Raw genomic sequence first — 22,431 nt, 5'->3', positions numbered from 1 at the left:
GCAAACCCCACTCTGAATCTTGAAGATTCCAAGCCTTAATTTTGTGGGTTTCTATTACCTCTTAGTTGTTTCGGAGTTGGTCTTTTTCCTTGTGGAAATTTTCTACGGAGGAAAAGAAGAAGCAACTAGGTTTAAGGAATAGAGTTGGGTGGATATTGGGATATGTTCACCGGGAGAGGTGAATTCACGGCGGCCGTCGCCGGTGAGTTGGTGAGGGAGAAAGGCGGTGAAGGAATATAAAACAAATAAAAAGAAACTAAAAGAGTAATTTTTCAAAGTATTAACCTAAATAGTCATTCACGCATTTGTTGTGTATATCAATTTTAAAAAATAATAATAAATCTGTCTAACTATTTGTGAGAGATCCCTAAATTTTTACTTTCAAGCCTCCACTCCTTCAAAAATGTTTATTTTAAATCTAAAAAGGAATATAAGACAAACAAAAAGAAACTAAAAGAGTAATTTTTAAAGTATTAACCTAAATAGTCATTCATGCGTTTGTCATGTATACTAATTAAAGAAAATAAATAATAAATCTATTCAACTATTTGTGCGGAGATCCCTAAATTTTTGCTTCCAAGCCCCCACCCCCTTTAAAAATATTCATTTTAAATCTGAAAAGGAATATAAGACAAACAAAAAGAAACTAAAAGAGTAATTTTTTAAAGTATTAACCTAAATAGTCATTCACACGTTTGTCATGTATACCAATTAAAGAAAATAAATAATAAATCTGTCCAACTATTTGTGTGAAGATCCCTAAGTTTTTGCTTCCAAGCATCTACCCCTATAAAAATATCCATTTTAAATCCGAAAAGAAATATAAGACAAATAAAAAGAAACTAAAAGAGTAATTTTTTAAAGTATTAACCTAAATAGTCATTCATGCGATTGTCATGTATACTAATTAAAGAAAATAAATAATAAATCTATTCAACTATTTGTGCGGAGATCCCTAAATTTTTGCTTCCAAGCCCCTACCCCCTTCAAAAATATTCATTTTAAATCTGAAAAGGAATATAAAACAAACAAAAAAAACTAAAATAGTAATTATTTAAAGTATTAACCTAAATAGTCATTCACGCGTTTGCCATGTATGCCAATTAAAGAAAATAAATAATAAATCTGTCGAACTATTTATACAGAGATCCCTAAGTTTTTGCTTCAAAGCCTCCATCCCCTTCAAAAATATTCATTTTAAAACGAAAATGACTATAAGACAAACAAATAAAAAACTAAAAGGGAATTTTAAAATAATTAACATAAATAGTCGTTCACGCGTTCGCCATGTATATCAATTAAAATAAAAAGTAAAAAATCTTTCTAACTATTTGTGCGGAGATCCCTAAGTTTTTACCTCCATCTCCGTAAAAAATATTCCTTTTAAAATCGAAAAGGAATATAAGACAAACCCCAAAAAAAACTAAAAGAGTAATTCTTTATAGAATTAACCTAAATAGTCGTTCACGTGTTTGACATGTATACCAATTAAAATAAATAAATAATAAATCTGTCCAACTATTTGCGCGGACATCACTAAGTTTTTACTTTCAAGCCTCCATCCCCTTTTCTCTCTCATCATTATTCAGCGGTCAAGATTATCTAAGACTGAAGTGGGTCCACCCTAATTTAGCTTCTTTCCCAATAATAGCATGCCACGTGTCTAAACATAGTAGAGAAGAAATGTGAGTGATTATAAATGAATTTTCCCGTGGTCTTAAAGTGTGAGAATGCCAGAATTGGGGGTTATAGGTGTGAAGCGAGGCAAATGTAGAGCATGAGCTGCTGTTTTAGTTTATGTTATGTTCTTACCAACTAAGGAATCAAAGAATCTTTGTTGGGTTTTAGACTTGTAGAGAAACAAGAAGAAGAAAAAAAGACCTACAAAGGTTAAACTGGTCTTTTAGATTTTATTCATCAAAGAAAAAAAAGGTATGTTGAAGAGCTACCTAATCAAATCTTTATTTAGTTTTTACAGTTTTCCCATGTTTGGTTTTACCTAAATCCTCATTTTCCCATCTGGGGTTTGCTTTTTGTGAATGAAAATGGGTTAAAGATTTGATTTTTACTACATGGTGTTGATAAAGATGGGATTTTTTTTCTTTTGGATGTACATTTATTTGTGTTGTTGTACTTGAACCATTTTATTTTCAGAATGCCCTCTTTTGGGGTTCTCTTATGAACTGGAAAAAGTTGGGATTTTTTTTCCTCTTTGAGTTTTCAGTTTGAGTTATTCTTTGGTTTGAAAATACTGGAATTAAGTTTTGCAATCCCCTTTCTTGATTCAGATTGTTGCTGTTATTTGTAGATGTTATGTGCAAAACAGTAAATTAAGCTTCTAGGAGGTTGTTTAGTTGGGTTCTGCTTGATTAATTTGTCTCCATTTTGGGTGCAAATATTAGTAGACGTGTATGGGAAGCAACTGAAATTTAAGACCTATATATAGTATATCGTCTTAAAGATTGTAATAATAATAGTGATTTTTTAGTTGTTTGTGCTCCGAGCAACTGAGCAAAGAAATCTTCTCTATAGTTATTTGTTCTGTGAGTGAATGATAAGTTTGTATGGTTAGTTTGAAGTAGTTGATGTTTCGTGAGGTAAGACACAAATAGTGGATCCGTATTGTGTCCGCGGATTGCTTTATACTCTTCCCGACTCACCTTTCATTATGTACATTGTTGTCTAGGTGTTTGGCATGCGCCTTACTACAGTTAACATTGCTACCCTAATCACCTTAAATAGGCACTTGAATGCGTCATCTTTATCGTTTGCTCGTGAACTTATATCCATGTAAGATACCAATCCATCACATAATTTAATCGGTATATTTATTGGTGAGAAGGATTATGAATAACAAAATGAACAAAAGCTGGTTTCTAGTTTTAGTTTTATGTGACACCTCCAGGTTCACTGAATTTTTGAAGGGAACATATAGTCGCTTGTTTGAAAAAGATTTCTATCAATTTGTTACTTAGGGGTCGTTTGGTAGAGTTTATTAGTCACTTGTTATACACTCTATTGTGTATTATGATGTGTATTACTAATACCATGGATTTCTAGGTAGTAGTAATACAAGGGGATTTAATGCATGCATTAGCATGGTTAAAGACCCAATTATCCCTCAAAATCCTTTTAACATCTTTTCCATCATAATTGTTGAGGATATCTTTGTAAATAAATATTTCTATGCAATGCATGCTATTTTTAATACACCAAACCAAACAATGCATAAGAAATAATATATGTATAATTAATGCAAGCATAACTCATACACGCATTACTAATGCACTCTATTTAGCATTATTTTTATACACTCTACCAAACGACCCCTTACTGATTACAACAACAACAACTACAACAACTACATATCCAGTGTAATCCCTTAAGTGGGGGGTCTAGCAAGTGTAGGGTATACGCAGACCTTACCCCGATCTCATAAAGATAGAGAAGATGTTTCTGATAGACCGTCACCTCAAGTAAAGCATCTCAAAGAAGGTTGAAAAAGAGAATACGAAAATGAAAGCAATAACAACAACGAAATATAGCACTATGGAGAGCACTACATAGTTGCCCCTAAGAAGTTGTGCATGATTGATGCCCTCGAATTGTTAAAACCGAGGTTAATGCACTTTGCATCATAAGACACATGGAAGCAGTTAGGAAACTGTTGTATGATGCATATATTCAGTCTGTTGAGCTAATTACACCATTATACCAAAAAGTTGCTACTAGATCTCTTGATGTTGGCCAAAGAACTTTTAGTAAATATTACTTTCAAATGCGAAAATACAAATGCATTTTGAAGTTAATGTAAATTTGGAAAGGGAGAGAGAGAACAAAACAAACTTAAATCTTTTGATGCTAAATACACAATCAGGACAAAGAACGCCATGGATTTCATGCGATATAATTTCAAGCCGTGGAAGAAAATAATAGGGCAAGGGTTTTTGGGTTATATTAATCTGTGTTCACCAAGCACTTCAGCGTGTTTCTTTGTTCAAAGTTATAGCTGATACGGGTAAGTGTAAAGCTGTCTACAACTAAAATGCATTAAATAGCCTGTGATTGTGATTATTTTATAGCTTCCCGAGACCATACTCTAGCATGACCTCTCTAGTAACTTGTACTGAACTGGTCCACCTAAAGAATGTTTTAAAGAAAAGTAAAAATGGAAGGTTGCGTTTAAACAGATTTGGAAATGTCCTAGAAGTTCTGAAGAGTAGAAAACATGTTCGAGGGGTTGCTTATTCTCCAAGGTTATTAGATAAAATCATTTAACAAGGTCGCTGCTTCTTGGATATCCAAAATTTGATACTTCTTCCTGTAAGAGAAATGGGGTTAATAGGTCATAATAGTTTCTGGTGCTATACATTTGGATTATTAATATATTGTTTTCTCTGTCAATTTGGGTTACAATGATAATCGCCTGCTTGATATCACAGATAATGTGGTGCTGGTGCTGGAATCATCTAACAAGAACATTACAAAATTGTGCTGCCTGTTTACTTCGGCTTTTGTAGCTTGGTAGATCAGGCTGCAACTTGAGGTTTAGCTAGATAGTTGGACATGAATTTGCTGGTGAGAACATGCTCGAGCCAAGGGAAACCGACATTCCGTCTTTATTTTTGGTCTTGGTTGTGCTTCCCCTGGTTTCTTATATTCTTCTAGGCAAATGGAATGAGGCAGCCAAAAAGAAAGAAAGGGTTGGTTTGCTGGCTCAACGGGCTGCTGAAGAAGCACATAAGACACAAACTATGCCTGTAGTAAGTATTACCCCTATCCCTCTTGTGCCTTTGCCAAGCAGTGCAACTCATCAGTGTGCAAGATGCCATAGTCCAGCCACAACTCGCTGCTCTCAATGCAAATCTGTTCGATATTGGTACGCCCAAAGTTCTTTTAGTGTATTGGATTCTAAGGACCTGTTTTGGCCATAAAAAACTATTTACCTTTTTCTGGAATAATTTTTTCACTTTATTTGAAAATCAGTGTTTGTCCATGAACATTCCAAATTCAACTAGAAGTTCAGAAGTTTTGCGTCAAATTTGGAAAGCAACTTATAACCTGTTTTACAACTCACTTTCACTTTGAAGTTGTATTTGAGTACATTCAAGCATGAATATTAATCCAATGATTCTTTGCAAAAGATATAACTGAACACAACTCTATCTTCAATTTCTACTCCATAAGTTCCAAATAAAGTGAAATATAATTGGAATCTATGGCTAAACGCCTACTAAATTGTATATAGTTGTGTACAAAATTAGTAAATAGAGGACGGGGGAATGTACCAAGAATAGGAACGTTTATTGTCTAAGAGTGTGAAATGGCCTGTCTTCTCTCTCTCTCATTCTCTTCTCCCTTTATTTTTAATTTTCTCTTTTTTCGTCTTGGAAAGGTAAGATGGCTCGTGTTGTAAGTTTATAGTTATATTTCGTCTCATCCCCTTTTAGGGTGCGAAAGGCACTCTGAGGTGTCACCCCAGGTGAAAACAGTACAATCTTAACTTACTACAGGATGACTTACTCTTTCTAGAAAAGTAGGTGACATCTATATACCCATCAGGTCATTCTTCACATATCCAAAATGATAACTTAAGAATTTTCATAATGATTCCTTTTTTCAACCTTGTAGACGAGGACCCACAAAATGCATAGGGAGATGGAACTTTCCCGTCTGAACTATGTACCTTCTGAATATTGTAAACAACATACGAAGAGATGGACCTTTGCACTATTGAGATGTAACAAATTGGAAACAAAGATGTAGCATGTTTAATGAGTGTCTGGTTATCAACTTTGAAAAGTGCTTTTTTTTCTTTCTTTTTTTCTTTTACATCCATCTTCTTTACAATTACTTCATAAAATTATTCCACTGTCCACTTCCTCAGTCTTTTTACTTTGGTTCCAAATGTTCAAGGGGGAGGACTGCAGTCTTACCCCCCTACTTAAAAAGCCCATGCTACAACTATTAAACACTCTGAAGATTCTGAGTTGCAAGAATGTACCTCTCTGTGTGTAATCTATCTCTCTTCACTTCAGTTCTATCTGATTTTCAATATGATCTTTCTTAGGTTACGAGGATAGGTTTTTGAGACATTTCATCTCTTTGAATTGAAACTAAACTAGTGAGTGTAAGAAGCCTATAATAGGAACACAATATCTTGTTTCTAAATTTTCCTCGTTAGGAGCAGTCAACGGATTAATGATAAGCACAAACTTCTTCCCTCCTTAAAGACAAATTCTGCAAAAATGAAAGAAACAGTGAGTAACAAATAGGTAAAAGGGGGAAATGGGCATTTGGTTAATTTTTGGGTGTGAAGAAAAATGGATTAGACATGCATAAACCTGCTACATTTTTTTCTTTACATAATTATAAGTAAAAACCTATTTCTTTTCCCTTCTCAAAAAAAGTAAAGAAAGATTGGGACAATAAAATGTCTCTAACACTTATGCTTTTTCTTTATTGTTTCATCATACTTGTGAGCCAATTGTTGTTCTTATCTAATGATGAAGATTGTGCAGCTCAGGGAAGTGTCAGATTCTCCATTGGAGACAGGTCCACAAGCTAGAGTGTCTTCAATTGGGTAATAACTGCAACAGCTCATTCTCTAAGCCTATGCTGACTGATGAACTCCTGGGACGAGTGTCATTTGATAGCTATGTTGAAGCGCAGTACAGCGAAAACAACCTAAATCAGTCATGGCTTGGCAAAACTTCTCCAGATGGTGTCACTGAAACTCCAATTGTCACACCAGTTGCCCCTATTGTTGTTAGTGTGGCAATGGATACATCAGGAGCTCCAAAAGTTGGGAGACGATCTATAGACAAGAGAGTACAGAAAGGCAACAGAGACATATTAAGAAGAGGGGACGGAACTATGTCTGAGAGTTCTGAACGAGCCTCTCAATCTAGGGTTAGTGCTTCCGCCTCATGTTGTACTATCTCTTCAACAGAACTTTGTATGAACGAGATGGTTATTTCTTTTCCACAGAAAGTGTGAAGTTTATTTTTGTTTCTTAATTTGCCTAAGCTTAGCCGTCTTTGGTTGCAGTCAAGAGATAGTGATTCCATGCTTTCGGAACATGATAGCATCGCAGATGGGTTCAATAGTGAACATGCTGATTTGATGAATACAATGGGAGAATGCCATATGTTACAAAAGCAGAAAGAACACATCTCAAGAAATCATCGTCATGTTTCAAGTTCATTGAACCTAGAAGGCCATGAAACAAGTGCATGCAAGAATCAGAAGGAGCTGATTGATGAAAATAGCCTTACACGAGAAGGCGTCGTTAACGGCACTCCGGCAATTCCATTGAACTGTTCTTCTGGAAAGACTTCAACAAGGAGAAGCAGTAGGGCTAAAAGTGCATCACCTTCTCTAGGAACAAAGTCCCATAAGATGCCAAAAACATCAAGAGAAGAAATGTGTTCAGGTTTGGAAGGGAAGGGACAGAATATTGATGAGTCAAGTATGTTTCCTTGTTGATTATGATATGCTAATATCTGCATGTTGCGCTTTCATTTAACTGAGTCCTCACAATGCAGAAAATGCTAGAAGAAAGGATGCTGTCCCTCCACAAGCAGGCAATGGGGTTGCAAACTTGGGAATTATGAGAATGTTTGGTCTGGCTAAATCGTCAAAAGTTGTCGGACATCAATCTTTAGAATCCAGGGTTGACAAACACAAGAAACTAAAGGTCAGTATTTATGAAGAATCACTTAGGTTTGGAGAAACTTTTAACGTAAATTAAACAATATCATGATGCCATTGGCTTGTTTGGGCTTTGACATGAGCCATTAATAATCGTCCAATGAACAGATGCTGTTTCCTTATGAAGAGTTTGTGAAGCTATTTGAATATGAAGACTTCACTTTGTTGCCTAGAGGTCTCATAAACTGCGGGAATAGGTAATATTTCAGATGTTTTTACTCTTCTATCTCATTTATTTTTGCTATTGAGATATATTTGTTTCTTTAAATAATTGAAAACATCCTAAACAGAAGTTAGCTTAATAGGTAATTTCGCCTGAACATTAGCAAGTTGGTTACAGCAGTTGTTCGTTCATTTTGCAGTTGTTATGCCAATGCTGTCTTGCAGTGTCTGATGTGCACAAAGCCTTTAACTATCTACCTACTTCACAGATCACATTCTAGAGCTTGTAATTTCACTCGATTTAACCCCTTTAATTACTTCCATTCTGTTTCTTTTTAAAACGAATTGCAAAATTCACCTATTACATGGATAACAGACTGCAGGAGAGATTGGTGCCTTGTGTGTGAACTTGAGCAACATGTGATGATGTTAAGAGAGAGTGGAGGTCCTCTGTCACCAAACAGGATTCTTTTGCATATGCGGAGTATTAATGGCCAGATTGGAAATGGCAGTCAGGAAGATGCTCATGAGTTTTTAAGGTCTGCATTAAATAACATTTTGCTAATCTTAATGAAGAAAAAAAAATGCACACATAGAAACAGTGTGTTTTCTTTGACGACTTCAGCGGGAAGTTTGAGTTTCTTTTTTTACTATTTGTTTCTCAATGCTTGTTCTGTATGTGTGCAGGTTTCTTGTTGCTTCTATGCAATCTATATGTTTGGAGGCATTAGGTGGAGAAAATGCTGTTGATCCGAGATTGCAGCAAACAACCTTTATACAACACACTTTCGGAGGGCGACTTAGATCTAAGGTCTAAGATTTCTAGTTTTATTCCGACTTATTTTGAATTGAAAATTTGAATGAACTTTATGCTTTCTTTTGTAATACCTAGTAACTTTATGTCTTATTATGACCAGGTCAAATGTCTGAGATGCCACCATGAGTCGGCGTGCTATGAAAATATCTTGGATCTCTCATTGGAGATCTTTGGTTGGGTTGAGTCTCTTGAAGATGCATTGACACAGTTTACAAGCCCGGAAGATCTTGATGGGGAAAATATGTATAGATGCGGAAGGTATGTGAGCTTGGTTTTGAATCCCACATGTAGATGTCTTCCCAATTGAACATCCATATTGCTTATTGATACTGAAAAGACTTATGTTTCTGCTTATATTTCCTTAAAAGGTGTGCTTGTTATGTCCGTGCACAAAAACAGTTGAGCATACAGGAGGCTCCAAATATCTTAACCATTGTCTTGAAGAGATTTCAGGTACTGCTATTTTTAGAGGTCACTAGTTGCTCAATGATTTTTGCTGCTTCTCTGACGAGATTAAAAGACACTGCCGAAGCAGTCTTAAATGTCAAATATACCTCTGCCCAATTTCTGGTTATATTGGAAATGCCATTTATATCTTATTCTCGGAAGTCACACTATTGAATCTATACTATTTATGTCTCATTCTTAAGACATACTATTGAAAATCAGTCATGAAAATAATTTACCCTTTTTAAAATTCTAGGCACTTAAGGGCCTTAAATTCTATATTTTGCTGACTTTGTGCCCATTTGGATTGGCTTAGTTTAGGTGCTTTTAAGCTAAAATAGCTTTTAAGCAGTTTTGAAGTGTTTGGGTAAAGTTAAAAAGTGCTTATAAGCACTTATATTTTAGCCAAAATAACAAAATAAGCCAAAAGCCATAAATTAGAAATTCGAACTTATGGCTTTTGGATTATAAGTCATAAGCCAAAAGCCAATCCAAACATGCTCTTTAATTTCTATTCAATGCTGTTGTTTAAACCTCACTTTTATAATTATCAGGAAGGAAGTTATGGGAAGATAAATAAGTGCATCACATTTCCGGATATGTTGGATATGATCCCATTTATGACTGGAACAGATGACATTCCTCCACTTTACATGCTTTATGCTGTTGTTGTGCACTTGGATACCCTAAATGCATCATTTTCTGGGCATTACATATCCTATGTGAAGGATCTACACCTACGTGGCAATTGGTTCAGGATTGACGATACTGAGGTAATTTGATGCTTAAAGCTTCTTAGATGTTTGTTTTTACTATACTTATGCCCAGAAAGAGATGCTAGTGGATGATGAAAATGTATTTAAATATTTAATCACTTCCTACATGGTAGTCATTTAATCTCACTTTTCCAATCAAAAGGATACTGGTGTAGATAATGTTCAATGAACATTTAATCTCAATTTCCCAATCAAGAAGATACTGGTGTAGATAATGCTCAATGGGTGATGAAAATGAATTTAATCACTTAGTCATTTAATCTCACTTTCCCAATCATTGAAGAAGAATATTTGTGTGGGAAAAATTGGATACTCTTTGCCTGTCATGTTTCCATTTCACTGTTACTTGAAATAGATTGCCATGTTTCACTTTCCTTGGTCACACGAGATGGGAAAGAGAGGAAGGAAGTTGGAGTGTTGTGGTTCCAAAGCTAGTAGGAGGTTGCTAGCTGTGGAATACATCAGGAATAATATCTGAGAGTCTTGTATGCGTCCACATTAGTTGGAATCAGGATGTGGTTAATGACTTTCTTTACTTGGAAGTGTTCCTTTTTCCTTCATATGAGTCATTTCTTTTAAGACCTAATGGTTATGATATGCTAACTTGTGCTAGGAAAATAGAAATTCCAAGAGTGAGTTTATGTTTCTTGACTAGTCACCCCATGAGAAATATAGCTATGATAGCAAGAGGCATGCTACTTTCAGACGTATCTGATCAATATTTTTTTTTTACTGATAATAATGGTAGTAGAGCAAGGGGCAATGTATATAGGCTTTTTGAGGAATAGTAAACTTCTGCTTGTTTATTCTTGAATCACTTGTGTTGTGATGAGGAAACCCATGATATCAAATTTTTTGGTCTTTTGGTTGACCTGTTTATAGGTCACAGTATTGTAGTTGTCTTCCTACAAAATATGGTTTCTTGATACTCAGCTTAACCTCTCCTGGTGCATATTAAAATGTTTATTGAAGTAAGCCATGCAATAATGGAAAAGCTGAATTAGCACTTGTGGCCTAGTGGTTAATAAAGTGGGAGGAGAACCATGAGGTCTTAGGTTTGGTTCTTGGGTTCCCATTTGCCTAAGCCTTGTGGGCAGGGTAACCCGATATTTGTGCCGGTGGGAGATAGCATGTATCCAGTGAAATAGTCTTAGGTGTGCAAGCTGTCCCAGTACACCCATGCCATAAAAAGAAAAGGAAAAGTGAATTAGTACCTATATGGTGAAAGTGAAATAGTCTTAGGTGTGCAAGCTGTCCCGGTACACCTATGCCATAAAAAGAAAAGGAAAAGTGAATTAGTACATATACATCAGTTTGGTGCTCGACTGCACTTTTTGGGAACCATGCTTGTAAGGATGGCTGCTAAGATTCAGTTTGCTTGCTAATATCTTTTGAGATCACTTTCTTGTTGAGGAATTACACACCTTTGTCGACAATGCTAGTAGGTAACTGTCAAAGGTGAATTCTACGACTTACTGTGCTTGTTACTTCTATTTGCTTTAGTATCTTGACATACTGTTTTCATAAGTTGCATGTTCTGATACTAGGTACACCCTGTATCCATGAGCCAGGTGATGTCGGAAGGAGCATATATTTTATTTTATAAGAGGTAAAGCACTAGAGAGCTTTGACCTTACCAAAGACATTGTAGAAATTGAAATCTAGTTATCAATTTGGCCAATCCATATTCGTCACCCCTTCAAAAGTTTGTTTCATGACTTATTAGAATTTTTGTATGAAATTTTGTAGATCATCTCCACGGCCAGCAAGAAAGATTAGCCGAAGACAAGCTCCTGGAATTGTCAAGCACTGCCCACCAAAATCGACAAAGACTTCTAGGCCAGAGCAGATAAAAGTGGAGCATCTTTATGTTGGTGTGGATCCTTATGCGAATCATAGGCCAGAAATGAACAGTGACATCATTGATTACACCTCTGATGGACTCGTCAAAAATGCTAATAGAAATAGACCGCCGGCTGTGGGAACCTATACTGAGTCAATGACTATAGAGTTTTCTGATGCTACATCAAGTGATTGGTCCCTCTTTACAAGCTCAGATGAAGCATCATTTACTACTGAGAGTACCAGAGACTCTTTTAGTACTGTTGATTATGCGGATGCAAGCGTTGCTGATCCTTTCTCTTCCATCATCAACAACTTATGCGCATCAGAGTATTCTTCTAACAGAACTGTCGCGTGTAGTATGTTTTCAAGTAGTAAACCTCATACAAGATTCTTTTCAGAAAGGAAGGGTTCTGTTTTGGATTCAACTGCCGGGGCTAGAATTCTGAACGAGGTCACTGTTCCTTATTCTGAAGGTTTTCATAGTGATAGTAGTACCAGTGTACATGTAGAATATGATAGTGAGCCTAGATATGGACAAACTTACTGTCCACCTAATGTGTAGTTTCTTGAAATTTTAAGTCATTATATGTCGAATCAGCTAGGTCAAGCTGTGCTTCTGTTTTGCCAATCAATATTTTATTGAATGGAAGCACGTCAATTATTTACCAGTTCAAGGGAAAAAGTGGTCCATTTTGTTGATTTGCAGTTGTAAATATGCTTGCTGTGGCTAATTATCTCGACAACCTATAGTTAAATAATCTGCATAGTTGCCCCGGGCACAAAGCATTTCGCGTTCATGCAAGATTAAGGGTTGCATTCCAAGGGAGTGTAATGTAGGCAGCTTACCCTAAAGGTAAGTATCAGTGGTTGATTCCATAACTCAAACTTGTGTAATGTAGGCAGCTTATCCTGAAGGTAAGTATTAGTGGTTGATTCCATAGCTCAAATTTGTGTAATGTAGGCAGCTTACCCTGAAGGTAAGTATAGTGGTTGATTCCATAGCTCAAACTTGTGCCTAGAAGTCACATGGAGACAACTTTACCATATCTCGAAGACTCACCTTCACCTTGCTAAATTGCTGTAATTGGATTATTTTGAAAGATCTTGACTACACAGGTGTCTTAACCACCAAATTCTCAGAATAAGATTGTATTATACAATCTCTCTTATTTGCAATATATAATGTAGCATTCTGGTCATACAAAATTACTAGGACTTACCAACTACCTTTGATAAATAGTAAACCATATCTCATAAACTTTATTCTTGAACAAGAGCCTCTCAAATGGCAAGTGCTTTATCTAAATCAAAAGTAAACCATATCTCATTAACTCTGTTCTTGAACTCAAATGGGGAGTTGTATCCCGCCACTGTATACATCGTAGTATTATCTGCAGCTTGGCTTTTGTCGATGGCTGCTGCCCATTTAGTGCCAGCAATGCTGGCACTCAGGGCAGCGGCTTGTTTTGGAATATCAGCATCAGCTACAAATCCACTGAATTGTCTGACTGCGACATAAGTTTTGCCCCATTTTTGGAGGTGAAGACCTTTAGCTGGAGGAGGATTTGGCTGGTTCTTCTTTGGTACATAAAAGCTCACAACAAAAGAGGAAGAACAGAATGGTCCATCACTTGGTTTCACCTGAGTGATAACTGGAGCTGTCATCTCTATTGTCTCATGGTAATTGTTCTTCCCTTGAATGTAATCAAATAGCCTGCCAAGGCCAAGTTCACAACCACATTTTTAAGCAAATGGATACACTTCACGTTTTAAGTATAAAGATTTAACAACTACGCTTCAATCCAAGCAAGTATGAGTCGGTTATGAATCCTCAGTGATCATATCACTCCTTTTAATATCAAATAATAGTGTAATATTAAAGTACTAGAAGTTTTCTACTGGCATATAGATCTCAAAGACTCAAACATAACCAAAGACTTTGGAAATCATAAGACATACTAGCTAGCGTGACTAAAACATAGTGGGTTGAAAATCATAAGGTTGTAGATTCAAATTTCAGCACAAGTAAAACTACTAGGTGGTTTCTTCCTATTTATTCAACCTAGGATGGACAGAGTTACGCGATAACTATGTAACAATTTTAAGTACCCATGGAATGAATTCAGTTCTCCACAAACTAATCCTGTTACCACAGTTATAAAAAAAAGGAAAGATAGTTAAGTTGTGCACAAGCTAACCAGATACCACGATTATTAAAAAAAAGGACGAATAGTTAAGTTGTGCACAAGCTAACCTCAATACCATGGAAAAAGGAAGGAAAAACACTGTATGTAACAGAGGAGTAACTAATAAACCTGAGGAAACCAGTGTTGGTGGCGGAAACATAGGAAATATCATCAATGGGAGCAGTAGACATCCAAATGGGGAAATTGTAAAGACGAATTTCATAGTCTTTTCCAGATTGAATCAACTCATAATTTGGGCATTCAATACGTTGGCAAGATGGAGGATAGAAATCCAATTTTGTTGAATAACCATTGCATAATTTGGAAACAAGGACCAGAAACAAACACAGCCTCATCATCAACAAATCCACAGTTACATCCAGCATCTTTATTTCCTTTTGGTGTTCTAATTTGCCAAAATGAAACATGCAGAGGAGTGTCCACTGATTTGTTGGAGAATTTTGGGAGTAAACATGCAAAGGAGTGTCTACAGGCCTTGGTTATGCCACGTCCTAGGCAACACTATCGCAATAATCCAGACAACATTAAGGATAAACAAACGGCTACTACTTCACCACATTCATCATCTCCGTTTCGATTTGTTTGTCTTACGGGAAAAATATATCACTCTATATTCAGCCGTACTAAATTTTTACACCCGATATCTTAAGTAGAGTATTTTGATACATTGTACGCATCTTAGTTCAATTTTGTTTTAAATTTCATGTCGAGTCAAACTATAAGACAAACAAATTGAAATAAAAAGAGTATAAAATAAGAGATATAAGTGTTTGATTTTAAAATATAAGTGTTTAATACAATTATAATGCTAAAGACTCTTAAGGAAGAAAATTTGTTAAAAGGGGTAGTTGCTAGTTTTTTAGGATCTAAGTTGTAAAAAACTCTGCATAGTGCATAGTTGCCACCCTCCCTATTCCCCAAAATCAAAAAGAACAAACAGGTATAGGAAAAAGTCCATTGTGTTTCAGCATCATCTTTAATTCTCCCCGTAATACTAAGGTAGTAAATCATCTTTTTTATAATTTAACATGACACATCATTTAACTTGCTAAATTGTTGCCAAGGCCAATTCGGTACATGAAGCATCTGGGACAACCCAGTGTACGTACAAAGCATCTCACTTTCACGCAGGATCTAGTATAATGTAAGCAAATATGTCATACCGAGACTATTTTACCATTACTTCAAGACCATTCTTCAACTTGATAAATTGCAACCATTGGATTATTGTGAAAGATCTTGACAACAGAGAGGTATCATAACCACCAAATCCTCATAATCAGATTGTATTATACAACCTATCTTATTTGCAATATATAATGTACTAACATTCTGGTCATACAAAATTACTAGGACTTCCCAACTAAACTTAGATAATACAAAACAAGAAAATGAGATAGTTTCATGTCTCCTGAAATGTCAAAGTTCAGAACAAGAGCTTCTCAAAAGACAGAGCAGGTACTTCATCCAAATCAAAAGTAAACCATATCTCATTAACTCTGTTCTTGAACTCAAACGGGGAGTTGTATTGCGCGACTGTATAAATCGTAGTATTATCTGCAGCTTGGCTTTTGTCGATGGCTGCTGCCCATTTAGTGCCAGCAATACTGGCACTCAGGGCAGCGGCTTCTATTGGAATATCAGAATCAGCTGCAAATCCACTGAATTGCCTAACCGCGACATAAGTTTTGCCCCATTTTTGGAGATGAAGGCCTTTAGCTGGAGGAGGATTTGGCTGGTTCTTCTTTGGTACATAAAAGCTCACAACAAAAGAGGAAGAACAGAAAGGTCCATCACTTGGCTTCACTTGAGTCATAACTGGTCCTGTCATCTCTATTGTTTCATGGTAACTGTTCTTTCCTTGAATATACTTAAATAGCCTGCAAAGGCCAAGTTCACAATCGCATTTGTAAGCAAATGGATACACTACACATTTGAAGTATAAAGATTTAACAACTATAACTACGCTTCAATCCCAGATAAGTCTGAATCGGATAATATAAATATCCTTTTAAGCTCAAATAGAAGTACTAGACAACGTTCTCTATTTTTTCTACTGGCATATGAATCTCAAATAGAACAAGAACACATTGGAAAATGAAATGTGAGATTTTATATGTTTTGAGACAGACAAATGTTGGGTTTTTTAGAGGTGAGAATGGAAAATGAATGTTTTTCTGAAAAAGAAACCAAGAGAAATGATACAATTTAAATGACACCTTTTCGCAATGAATTAGTTGTAATTTTTCTAATGAGACACAATAACACATTTCACACATTTCACACATTTCACACTATCCTATCTTAGGTATAAATTCAGAATACTAACTTATCTTTTAACAATTGATTTTCTAAAACACAATATTCTTGTAATTCATATTGTAATATTTTTTTCAAAAATTCTAAAGATTTTCTATCTAGATATTTAATTTATTCTATTGTTTTTCCTGTCAATAGTCGATTAATGGAGATTTAACAAAGAGCACCTAATAGAGTGTGGCCTAATGACCTAAGGTCTCTTGTCCAAATTTGAGCAAAAACAAAAATATTAGGTGATTTCTACTAATGTGTTCGAATCTTAATGGACAAAATAATCCAGTGCACACAAACTGACCCGTAGAAACAGATAAATGAAATACCTGAGGAAACCAGTTCTTGTGGCAGAAACAAATGAAATATCATCAATTGGTGCAGTAGACATCCACATAGGAGAATTATAAAGACGAATTTCATAGTCTTTTCCAGATTCAATCAAATCATAATTTGGGCATTCAATTCTTTGGCAAGTTGGAGGATAGAAATCCAACTTTGTTGAATAACCATTGCATAATTTGGAAATGATTACTAGAAACAAACACAGCTTCATCATCAGCAAATTCATATTAACACCTACCAGCATCTTTACTAGTATTTCTTTCTCTTTTTGGCGTGATAGAAATTATAGAGAATTAAGCACGAGTGTGTGTCCACTGATTTATTGGAGAATTTTGGGAGTAGTGAAGTTAAAAAAAATCAATCCAAAGTTAAGAAGCTAGAGGCCTTGGTTATGCCACGTCCTAAGCAACAATATCTTATAGAGTAATATTTAGACCATTAAAAAGAAAGATAAATATCAAAAACAACACGCGAGCTATGTTTTTTTTTTCCAACGATATTGGTGCACAATATGGGATAAATAAGTATATTGAAATTATTTTATTTCATTTTTTATATAAAATAGTAACCCCATAATGCATTAATAAATTGACTACAAGGTCAAAGAGTCTGCGAGAGTGATTTGGATTTTAAAATTGTTATAAGGGAAGAACGGTCGAAAGGAGAAGCTATTACTATCAGACGAGATATTAGTGGAAAAGAATATGATTCAGGGGTGAGGTTACATAATCTATTTATATTACTACTTAAAATCAATTCTCTTTCATGATTGTCTTTTTCATTTTCTTTTCAACACTCGTTAGAAATATACTAGAGCATTCCCTAGAACAGATCCGTTTAATATAAGTAATGAGTTAAAATAATTTCAAACTTAGCTAATATCTCAAATTACATACGAAATAAAGCTAATTTCAAATTTATCTCAAAATTTTTATCATCAACCCCTAAGGGTATTTTTGCTACAAAATATAACAAGGAAAAAAAAGTTGAAATGCTAATCGATAAAAGAAATCGCTTAGATGGTAAACAACTTCCGCCTTTAATAGTTTAATTATGAAGACTATGGGTTCGAGTTAACAAAAAAAAATGAAAAAGGAACTAGTCGTTGACTCGTTGCTAGTTTAGGGTCAAATTTGGACATTTCACTTTAAATAATAGTACTAGGGTTTCAATCTTGATATGGAGTCTGGCTGCTGAGCCATTTACGGTATTTTTTTCTTTCTTTCTTTCTTTCTTTTTGGTGGAGTCTGCTCTGTTTCTTCTCTGTTATGTTTTAGTCTGCTGTCTTATTTCTGTTCCTGCCTCTGTTCTAATCTTATGTAAATGAGTGGAGGGATTATTATGGACTTATGGTAAAAAGTTATGCCTCTCCAGCTAAAAATGAGTTTGAACAATCGATATAGAGGAGGGGAAAATGATGAAATATAGCAGGTACTTATGATGGATTTGTGACCAGAATGTACTCCTGGTGCTGCCAATTTTGGATGTGCTGAGCTTCTAGGACACACATATCTGGTTGATTATCTAATCAAATACTTGCTGATTCCTTTTCTATCCTTTGTTTAAATCACCTTGCTATAAATTTTGTGCCTTTTTGACTCATTCACAAAATGTGGAAAGTTGAAATCAAATAGTTGCTAAAAAGGTAAAGAGTCATCGGACTAGAAAGCAAAGTAGGTCAAATAAATTGAAACGGAGGCAGTAGAAGCATGTTATTCCAATTGCCTGACTGTCAAAAAATCTTCTTCCTTCTGTTGGGAATGGGGAGTTATGTGCTTTATTTATATGGTCTTAGACAATTCCCACGTCGTGAATTAGGTCGAAGATCCATTTTTTATCATGTTCCTACCATTTCTCTGTGTCTTATCTGTTTCTTAATTTGAATTGCTGAATGACTTTAGGGTCATAATGGAGTAGCTGTCTGAGCTGAGTTAGTGAATAAGATGGAAAAGTTAGATTCAGATTAGTCTTTAAAGTTTCTTAATGAAGCAGTTCATAACAAGGAGCAAAGGTTGCATTGCATTACATACATGAAAGCTAGAGATAAATCAACATTCACCAGAGGTAGAAAAACATTTGAAGAAATCATGTCTTGGTTATTTAACAAACATCAAGTTGATTAACTTGTTCTGCTCACTCTTTTTTGTAATGTCCCTGTTACATTTTTCTCTCATCTTTAATGTGATGATTATTATTATGTCATTGATACAAAGAACGATATGAATTGAGATTGTCTTTTGCCAATTTTTATCAGCTTTTATGGTCTTGATTGTGATTATTGGAACTAGAAGATGACTCCGTAGTGTTTGTAGCTTCAAGATGTTCACCTCCCAATTGGCCTAGTGAACCCTTCTCCACTTTCTCCCTTTTCACTATTTCTTCATCTATATGTATATCTTCATCAATTGTTAGAATGACAGCTTTGGTTCCATCTGAACGGGTTACGACATCTTCATGGACCTTCCTGTGTTCATCCACGTTCACGATATCAGTTTCCTGAGAGGTTTTCTTCTTTTTCTTCTTTAGGAAGCAGCACAGAGCAACTGAGAGAAATGCCAGAAAGAATAGACCACCAAGCGAGACAAATATAATGATGATGGTATGCGAATGATGTCCTGGTGGAGATGGGGGTGGAGTTGGAACAACATGTGGTGGCGGTGGAGGATAAAAAGGACGAGGTGGTGGCTTAATTGGTGATGGAGGTGGTGGGCTAGGATAATGATGTGGTGGTGATGGTATAACGGGTGGACGTGGACGTGGAGGTGCAGGTGGTGTAACCGGCGGACGTGGTGATGGTGTAATTGGTGGTGACGGTGTGACTGGTGGACGTGGCGGTGTCACTTTTGGCGGCGACGGTGTAACCGGTGGACGTGGTGGGGCCACTTTTGGAGGTGGTGATGGTGTGACTGGTGGACGTGGTGCTGATGGGGTCACTTTCGGAGGGAAAGGAGGTGTATTAGGTTGGTGGGGTGGTGAGACACTTGGTGGAGGAAATGGATAGTTATGAGGTGGGAATGGAGGGAAGTAGGGGAAGTTGAAATTTTGAACAATAGCCATTGCAATGGAAGATTTTTCGCCTTATCTTGAACTGAATAAGCTGTTTGTATGATGATGCTTATTGTTAGTGTAGTTTGAGTATATATATTACTTAGGTATTAGTATGATAATACTTGTAAGGTTCTTATAACTTGACTCTTAGGCTAAGTTTTGCTAAGTTGTCATTGATTGCATTCGAAAATACTCATCTTTTCATTTTTCTCAGGCAGGTCATACTGATCAAATGTTCATACCTTAATCATACCTCTGAACTTCAAAACAAACGTTCTGTTGTGTCATATAGTCAATCAGATTGCACCTATTAATGATCAAGCAATTTATAAGCTTTTGAAAGTGCAAAAATAGAACAACATAAGGAGTAGTCTTGAACTTTTAGTTATGTTTAACAAAATCTTCGAAAAATAACCTATATTGTCCATCAGTTATAAGTAAAAGTTATAATAATTTTGCATAAGTTTTGCGAGGTAGGAGGTCAGAACATTTGAAGAAGTAATAGATCGTGAAGATAATATAACATATTGCTTATTGGACAGGAGTTTCAATTGTATTGACTTGTAAATGGAACAATACTTACAACATGTACCAATAAGCCAAAACTTGTTGCCAATTGAGTGGATTCAGACTTTTACTTGTTGAGATATTCCGTAAAACTATTATATGCCTATAAATTAAACTCATGGAACAACTTTTTAAGCGAGGCCAAAAGTTCAAGACCTCTCCGAATACAGGCCTAGATCGTTTGTACAGACAGACTTTTTGAATGCCAAGATCCAAAATCGATAGGAAAAACGCCCAGCACTTCTCGGGGCCATTCTTATGTATCTCCGTTTGAAAGTTGTAGTAAGCCAATGGACTGGTTTGTTGGCCCAAGGTGTACAAAGGCCCGACCCACCAAGAAATATGAGTTTTTTTTTTTTTTTTTTTTTTTTTACGGGAACAGACCCTACACGAGGCTCCCACCTCTCGTGCACAGTCAGGGGTTAGGCAACACCCCCAAGCCTTAACATAAATAATCAAATTAAAAATACAAGGAGGGGGACATAAACCTTACCTCCGATTCTATGATGGTTCATAAGTCGGCTAACCCATTAAGGTCGGCTAACTCATCCCCGATACAAAAAAGATACTAACTATAACTAGAAAGCAGTAAACCTGTGAGAGGACTCCTCCCGGTACAATTCAACTATGAAAGCATAAATGAGGGAGACTCTCCCCTTCCATGAGAAAAAAAGAAAAGTAACCTACACTAGTCCTATTCCAACTATGCTACGTACCAGACATAGCTACATTGAAGAAGAACAAGTATACGAAACTTCTATCTCGCATGGGATGGAAAAATTCTTTTCATCTTTGCTCTTTTTAGTCTTGTCGTACCAAGTTGGTCCAAGGAAGTTTGCAGAACCAACAATCACAGTTAAGGGGGATGAAATGATAGGAAGTAAATGTAGCCATAGCAGTCATCTTGCTTGGGATTGTAGTTAAGGAAGCTGAGGGACAGAATATTTGTAAAATGCATTTTGTATGTGGTGCAACCCTGACTTGAGTTGCTGGTTGGAAGTCTATCAGTGTGTGCCTTACACTTTGCATGATTCCAGTTCTGTCGAGGCTGATCAGGGATGTACCTGCACATCCACAAATAAACCAAAAAGGAGTTCCAAGAGTCTTGGATGTAAGTTAGCTGTTGCAGCTGTTGATGGAATGCATCTGGTATGCATGAAGGGGCATGTGTTGCTGTTTTCTCCCTTTTTCTGAGACATTGTGTACCTGCCCAAACAACTAACCAAAGAGCCAAACAAGTATAAGATCTGTGAGGGTTGTTGCAATCCTGTAGGCAACTTCTTGTTGCCTCCAAAGGTGAGTTGATCAGCTCCTTTGAAGGTACCTTATATGCCAACCAGGATGGGCTTTGAGTACAAGGTTGTCTCCCTCTGTTTGACTCTTTGTGGAACTGTACACAGCTTCTTGTTGCCTCCAAAGATAGAGTGATCAGCTCCTTTGAAGTGTTCAGCTCATTAAAATACCTGCACATGTCCACAAAAACAAGACAACATGCTAACAAGAATTGTAGATGGTCCTTCTGAGCTGCAGTGCTTGTTGCTGCATGTTTCTGTTCCTGCACATAACAAGTGGACATAGCCAGGAGCTCCAGGAAGCTTGAGTTGTAGGGGAGCTGTTGCAGGTGCTGCATCAAGGAATTTGGCATGAGAGTAGTGTTGGTGTGTTGTTGAGTTCCTAAGCTGCCATGTTGTTGTCTCCTCAGATCAGAATGTGAAATGGGGAATAATTCTCTAAAGCAGTCCCAAATATCACTCTTTGCTGCAAGGATGCTGTGGCTGGTTGCAGCTCCTCTTGTTGATGGTCTTTGTAGCTGCTGCATTCCACATCTGTGAAGTTGTTGTTGCTTCCACTCAAATTCAGCTTCAGCACTCTGTGGCATGATATCTGCAACTGCAGCTTCATGGATTTTACAGCTTCTGATATTCCAGCAGCCTGCATTCACAACTAAACAACCACACAAACAAGAACAATGGTCTCCCAGATTAGACTCCCATAATGAGTGTTGATGGGTGCTGCTGCTGCCAGGAGGTTTAATAGATGGTGGCTTAGCTATTGGAGAGTTCTTGTGTGCCTGCATACTATCCAATCTCAGTTGTTGACACTCCAGCACCAACCCCTTGATGTGAGTTCTGGTTGCATGGAGGAATTCCACAAGCTGCAAGCTCCAAATAGTGAATTGCTCCATCATGCCACT

At 36.4% G+C, this 22,431-nt stretch overlaps 4 protein-coding genes across 4 annotated transcripts; 1 reads left to right on the top strand and 3 right to left on the bottom strand.

Moving 5' to 3' along the window:
* The first annotated feature begins 1,654 nt into the window (after positions 1-1,654).
* Positions 1,655-12,434, top strand: LOC129891716 (ubiquitin carboxyl-terminal hydrolase 15). Its single transcript, XM_055967170.1, has 14 exons — positions 1,655-1,932; positions 4,443-4,879; positions 6,522-6,912; positions 7,051-7,471; positions 7,548-7,699; positions 7,822-7,910; positions 8,076-8,161; positions 8,252-8,414; positions 8,563-8,686; positions 8,793-8,950; positions 9,061-9,145; positions 9,694-9,912; positions 11,463-11,524; positions 11,665-12,434. Exons 2-14 carry the CDS (start codon positions 4,587-4,589, stop codon positions 12,320-12,322), a joined length of 2,901 nt encoding a protein of 966 aa, XP_055823145.1. The 5' UTR covers positions 1,655-1,932; positions 4,443-4,586; the 3' UTR covers positions 12,323-12,434.
* A 459-nt stretch (positions 12,435-12,893) lies between these two features.
* LOC129892133 (uncharacterized) lies at positions 12,894-14,461 on the bottom strand. Its single transcript, XM_055967685.1, has 2 exons — positions 14,076-14,461; positions 12,894-13,474 (listed from the first exon to the last, which is right to left on the bottom strand). Exons 1-2 carry the CDS (start codon positions 14,372-14,374, stop codon positions 13,042-13,044), a joined length of 732 nt encoding a protein of 243 aa, XP_055823660.1. The 5' UTR covers positions 14,375-14,461; the 3' UTR covers positions 12,894-13,041.
* Positions 14,462-15,221: 760 nt separating this feature from the next.
* On the bottom strand, positions 15,222-16,985 carry LOC129892132 (uncharacterized). Its single transcript, XM_055967684.1, has 2 exons — positions 16,607-16,985; positions 15,222-15,847 (listed from the first exon to the last, which is right to left on the bottom strand). The coding sequence occupies exons 1-2, from the start codon at positions 16,864-16,866 to the stop codon at positions 15,394-15,396; spliced, it is 714 nt and encodes a 237-aa protein (XP_055823659.1). The 5' UTR covers positions 16,867-16,985; the 3' UTR covers positions 15,222-15,393.
* Positions 16,986-18,872: 1,887 nt separating this feature from the next.
* On the bottom strand, positions 18,873-19,679 carry LOC129891839 (protein TRACHEARY ELEMENT DIFFERENTIATION-RELATED 7A-like). The gene has a single exon (XM_055967320.1). The coding sequence runs from the start codon at positions 19,677-19,679 to the stop codon at positions 18,873-18,875; it is 807 nt and encodes a 268-aa protein (XP_055823295.1).
* Positions 19,680-22,431: the final 2,752 nt, after the last annotated feature.

The sequence above is a fragment of the Solanum dulcamara genome, chromosome 6 (genome assembly GCF_947179165.1).
Source record: "Solanum dulcamara chromosome 6, daSolDulc1.2, whole genome shotgun sequence".
Classification (NCBI taxonomy): domain Eukaryota; kingdom Viridiplantae; phylum Streptophyta; class Magnoliopsida; order Solanales; family Solanaceae; genus Solanum; species Solanum dulcamara.
Note: the sequence above shows the minus strand (reverse complement) of the source record. Positions and strands in the feature narration are given on the sequence as shown.